Source organism: Piliocolobus tephrosceles, chromosome 4, assembly GCF_002776525.5.
Source record: "Piliocolobus tephrosceles isolate RC106 chromosome 4, ASM277652v3, whole genome shotgun sequence".
NCBI lineage: Eukaryota > Metazoa > Chordata > Mammalia > Primates > Cercopithecidae > Piliocolobus > Piliocolobus tephrosceles.
The window spans coordinates 155553509-155559508 of record NC_045437.1 but is presented as its reverse complement, the minus strand read 5'-3'; the positions used below and the strand labels follow the sequence as shown (position 1 = coordinate 155559508).

At 40.7% G+C, this 6000-nt stretch overlaps 1 protein-coding gene across 4 annotated transcripts in view; it reads right to left on the bottom strand.

The window, feature by feature from the left end:
* Positions 1-6000, bottom strand: part of CDKL3 (cyclin dependent kinase like 3) — an 82482-nt gene that overhangs the window by 47821 nt on the left and 28661 nt on the right. Inside the window, exon 3 of one of the 4 annotated variants that reach the window (XM_023195956.1) lies at positions 3299-3308. The exons of the other annotated variants lie outside the window; for them this stretch is intronic. Within the exon in view, the coding sequence (XP_023051724.1) occupies positions 3299-3308 (10 nt within the window). The remainder of the gene's footprint in view (positions 1-3298; positions 3309-6000) is intronic. 4 annotated transcript variants of the gene reach the window in all.

Here is a 6000-nt window from a genome sequence, read left to right as displayed (position 1 = left end):
TTTTTTTTTTTTTTTTTTTTTTTTTTTTGAGACGGAGTCTCACTCTGTCACCCAGGCTGGAGTGCAGTGGCCGAATTTCAGCTCACTGCAAGCTCCACCTCCCGGGTTTACGCCATTCTCCTGCCTCAGCCTCCCAAGTAGCTGGGACTACAGGCGCCCGCCACTTCGCCCGGCTAGTTTTTTTTTTTTTTTTTTGTATTTTTTTTAGTAGAGACGGGGTTTCACCATGCTAGCCAGGATGGTCTCGATCTCCTGACCTCGTGATCCACCAGTCTCGGCCTCCCAAAGTGCTGGGATTACAGGCTTGAGCCACCGTGCCCGGCCCCATATGAACTTTTAAAGTAGTTTTTTTTCCAATTCTGTGAAGAAAGCCAGTGGTAGTTTTTTGGGGATAGCATTGAATCTATAAATTACCTTGGCCAGTATGGCCATTTTCACGATATTGATTCTTCCTATCCATAAGCATGGAATGTTCTTCCATTTGTTTGTGTCCTCTCTTATTTCCTTGAGCAGTGGTTTGTAGTTCTCCTTGAAGAGGTCCTTCACATCCCTTGTAAGTTGGATTCCTAGGTATTTTATTCTGCTTGTAGTAATTGTGAATGGGAGTTCACTCATGATTTGGCTCTGTTTGTCTGTTCTTGGTGTATAGAAATGTTTGTGATTTTTGCACATTGATTTTGTATCCTGAGTCTTTGCTGAAGTTGCTTATTAGCTTAAGGAGATCCTGGGCTGAGATGATGGGGTTTTCTAAATATACAATAATGTCATTTGCAAATAAAGACAATTTGACTCCTCTTTTCCTAATCAAATACACTTTCTTTCTTTCTCCTGCCTGATTGCCCTGGCCAGAACTTCCAATACTGTGTTTAACAGGAGTTGTGAGAGAGTATATCCTTGTCTTGAGCCAGTTTTCAAAAGGAATGCTTCCAGTTTTTGCCTATTCAGTATGATATTGGCTGTGGGTTTGTCATAAATAGCTCTTATTATTTTGAGATACATTCCATCAATACCTAGTTTATTGAGTTTTTAGCATGAAAGGCTGTTGAATTTTGTCAAAGGCCTTTTCTGCATCTACTGAGATAATCATGTGGTTTTTGTCATTGGTTCTGTTTATGTGATGGATTACATTTATTGATTTGCGTATGTTGAACCAGCCTTGCATCCCAGGGACGAAGCAGAGTTGATTGTGGTGGATAAGCTTTTTGACGTGCTGCTGGATTCAGTTTACCAGTATTTTATTGGGGATTTTTGCATCAATGTTCATCATTGATACTGGCCTAAAATTCTGTTTTGTTGTGTCTCTGCCAGACTTTGATATCATGATGATGCTGGCCTCATAAAATGAGTTAGGGAGGATTCTCTCTTTTTCTATTGATTGGAATAGTTTCAGAAGGAGTGATACTAGCTCCTCTTTCTACCTCTGGTAGAATCTGGCTGTGAATCCATCTGGTCCTGGACTTTTTTTGGCTGGTAGGCTATTAATTATTGCCTCAATTTCAGAACCTGTTATTGGTCTATTCAAAGATTCAATTTCTTCCTGGTTTAGTCTTGGGTGAGTGTATGTGTCCAGGAATTTATCCATTTCTTCTACATTTTCTAGTTTATTTGCGTAGAGGTGTTTGTAGTATTCTCTGATGGTAGTTTGTCTTTCTGTGGGATTGGTGGTGATATCTTCTTTATCACTTTTTATTGCATCTATTTGATTCTTCTCTCTTTTCTTCTTTATTAATCTTGCTAGCAGTTTATCTATTTTGTTCATCTTTTCAAAAAACCAGCTCCTGGATTCATTGATTTTTTTGAAGGGCTTTTTGTGTTTCTGCCTCCTTCAGTTCTGCTCTGATCTTAGTTATTTCTTGCCTTCTGCTAGCTTTTGAACTTGTTTGCTCTTGTTTCTCTAGTTCTTTTAACTATGATGTTAGGGTGTCGATTTTAGATCTTTCCTGCTTTCTCTTGTGGGCACTTAGTGCTATAAATTTTCTTCTATACACTACTTCTGCTGTGTACCAGAGATTCTGGGGCGTTGTGTCTTTGTTCTCATTGTTTTCAAAGAACATCTTTATTTCTGCCTTCATTTCGTTATTTACCCAGTAGTCATTCGGGAGCAGGTTATTCAGTTTCCATATAGTTGTGCAGTTTTCAGTGAGTTTCTTAATCCTGAGTTCTAATTTGATTACACTGTGGTCTGAGAGACAGTTTGTTATGATTTCTGTTCTTTTACATTTGCTGAGGAGTGTTTTACTTCCAATTATGTGGTCAATTTTAGAATAAATGTGATGTGGTGCTGAGAAGAATGTATATTCTGTTGATTTGGGGTGGAGAGTTCTGTAGATGTCTATTAGGTCTGCTTGGTCCAGAGCTGAGTTCAAGTCCTGGATATCCTTATTAATTTTCTGTCTTGTTGGTCTGTCTGATATTGACAGTGGGGTGTTAAAGTCTCCCATTATTATTGTGTGGGAGTCTAAGTCTCTTTGTAGGTCTCTAAGAACTTGCTTTAAGAATCTGGGTGGTCCTGTATTGGGTGCATATATATTTAGGATAGTTAGCTCTTCTTGTTGAATTGATCCCTTTACCATTATGGAATGGCCTTCTTTGTCTCTTTTGATCCTTGCTAGTTTAAAGTCTGTTTTATCAGAGACCAAGATTTCAACTCCGGCTTTTTTTTTTTTTTTTTTTTTTTTTTTTTTGCTTTCCATTTGCTTGGTAGATCTTCCTCCATCCTGTTATTTTGAGCCTATATTTGTCTTTGCACGTGAGATGGGTCCCCTGAATACAGCACACTGATGGGTCTTGACTCTTTACCCAATTGGCCAGTCTGTGCTTTTTAATTGGGGGCATTTAGCCCATTTACATTTAAGGTTAATGCTATATGTGAATTTGATCCTGTCATTATGATGCTAGCTGGTTATTTCGCCTGTTAATTGATGCAGTTTCTTCACAGCATCGATGGTCTTTACAATTTGGCATGTTTTTGCAGTGGCTGGTACCGGTTGTTCCTTTACATGTTTAGTGCTTCCTTCAGGAGCTCTTGTAAGGCAGGCCTGGTGGTGACAAAATCTCTCAGCATTTGTTTGTCTGTAAAGGATTTTATTTCTCCTTCACTTACGAAGCTTAGTTTGGCTGGATATGAAAGTCTGAGTTGAAAATTCTTTTCTCTAAGAATGTTGAATATTGGCCGCCACTCTCTTCTGGTTTGTAGGGTTTCTGCTGAGAGATGCACTGTTAGTCTGATAGGCTTCCCTTTGTGGGTAACCCAACCTTTCTCTCTGGCTGCCCTTAACATTTTTTCCTTCATTTCAACCTTGGTGAATCTGACAATTATGTGTCTTGGGGTTGCTCTTCGCAAGGAGTATCTTTGTGGTGTTCTCTGTATTTCCAAATTTGAATGTTGGCCTGCCTTGCTAGGTTGGGGAAGTTCTCCTGGATAATATCCTGAAGAGTGTTTTCTAACTTGGTTCCATTCTCCCTGTCACTTTCAGGTACACCAACCAAATGTAGATTTGGTCTTTTCACATAGTCCCATATTTCTTGGAGGCTTTGTTCATTTTTTTTCACTCTTTTTTCTCTAATCTTGTCTCCTCACTTTATTTTATTAATTTGATCTTCAATCACTGATATCCTTTCTTCCACTTGATCGAATCAGCTACTGAAGCTTGTGTATGCTTCATGAAGTTCTCATACTGTGGTTTTCAGCTCTCTCAGGTCATTTAAGCTCTTCTCCATACTGGTTATTCTAATTAGCCATTCGTCTAACCTTTTTTCAAAGTTTTCAGCTTCCTTGTGATGGGTTAGATCATGCTCCTTTAGCTCAGAGAAGTTTGTTATTACTGCCCTTCTGAAGCCTACTTCTGTCAACTTGTCAAACTCATTCTCCGTATAGTTTTGTTCCCTTGCTGGCAAGGAGTTGTGTTCCTTTGGAGGAGAAGAGGCATTCTGGTTTTTGGAATTTTCAGCCTTTCTGCTCTGGTTTCTCCCCATCTTTGTGGTTTTATCTACCTTTGGTCTTTGATGTTGGTGACCTATGGATGGGGTTTTGGTGTGGATGTCATTTTTGTTGATGTTGATGCTATTCCTTTCTGTTTGTTAGTTTTCCTTCTAACAGACAGGCCCCTCAGCTGCAGGTCTGTTGGAGTTTGCTGGAGGTCCACTCCAGACCCTATTTGCCTAGGTATCACCAGTGGAAGCTGCAGAACAGCAAATATTGCCGCCTGATCCTTCCTCTGGAAGCTTCGTCCCAGAGGGGCACCTGCCTGTATGAGGTGTCTGTCGGCCCCTACTGGGAGGTGACACCCAGTGAGGCTACATGGGGGTCAGGGACCCACTTGAGGAGGCAGTCTGTCCGTTATCGGAGCTCAAACGCCATGCTGGGAGAACCACTGCTCTTTTCAGAGCTGTCAGGCAGGGATGTTTAAGTCTGCAGAAACTGTCTGCTGCCTTTTGTTCAGATATGCCCTGCCCTTGGGGGTGGAATCTAGAGAGGCAGTAGGCCTTGCTGAGCTGCAATGCACTCTGCCCAGTTCAAGTTTCCCTGCACTTTGTTTACACTGTGAGCATAGAACCGCCTACTCAAGCCTCAGAAATGGTGGACGCCCCTCCCCCTATCAAGCTCCAGTGTCCCAGGTTGATCTCAGACAGCTGTACTAGCAGCAAGCAAGGCTCCATGGCCATGGGACCTGCCGAGCTAGGCACGGGAGGGAATCTCCTGGTCCGCCAGTTGCAAAGACCATGTGGAAAGCACAGTATTTGGGTAGGAGTGTACCGTTCCTCCAGATACAATCACTCATGGCTTCCCTTGGCTAGGAAAGGGAAATCCCCCGACCCCTTGCACTTACTGGGTGAGGCAACGCCCCTCCCTGCTTTGGCTTGCCCTCAGTGGGCTGCACCCACTGTCCAACTAGTCCCAGTGAGATGAACCAGGTACCTCAGTTGGAAATGTAGAAATCACCCATCTTCTGCATCTATCTTGCTGGGAGCTGTAGACTGAAGCTACTCCTATTTGGCCATCTTGGTGTTTTCTCGCCATTTCCTCCTTTCTTAAAACAAGTTATCCATTTATAAGCTGCTGGTTTCTTTGGGGTATTGTCTCCATAAACTTTTCATAAAGCCAAGCCTGTAATCCCAGCACTTTGGGAGGCTGATGCAGGAGGATTGCTTGAGCCCAGGAGTTTGAGACTAGCTTTGCCAACACTGCAAGACCTTGTTTCTATATTAAAATTATAAAATATTAAAAATTGGAAAAAAAAAGAACTTTTCATAAAGCATCAATGCTTTCCACCATTCTCCCACTCAAGCTTCATCATAAATTTGATGCTTGTTCTTGCTTCAATTTTAGCAGAATTCATATTGCTTTGATAGAGGCTCTTTTCCAACTGATGTATTATCCTTCTTAATGCCTCAAACTAGATTCTATCCAGACATGTTATAACAAGTTAGTGTGAGTTTATTTTGGTGCAAGAAAAAGTTAAAGTCATGCATAGTTTTTTCATAATATGCATTTCCATGAACTTTTTGAAGGCACTTCATATAAAATAATATGCAAGCCATTAGAGCTGCCTCTACCTAGGGAAAAAATAACATGCATGCAATACATTGTCGGCCCTGTAACATTACAAATGTAGTATGTGTAACATATTTGCCAATGACATCAAAAAGCAAGTGAGACGAAGCAAAACTGTATTGAGTTTTAGAGAAATGACTATAAAGAAAAAGTAATAATGGTTCATAACATTATTAGATGTAATATGTACAACAAATACACCACACAAAGATGGAAACAGGAATAGAATGACATAAGAATAACTTTTCTATATCTGATCACTGGAATTAAACCAATATAAATAGGAATTTATCAGTTGATTCTAATAAGGTGTAAACCTTAGAGCAACCAGTAAAAAGAAAAAAGAAAAAATCCTCAAAAATATAGTAAAGGCTAGGTGCGGTGGCTCACATCTGTAATCCCAGCACTTTGGGATGCTGAGGCAGGAGAATCACTTGAGGCCAGGA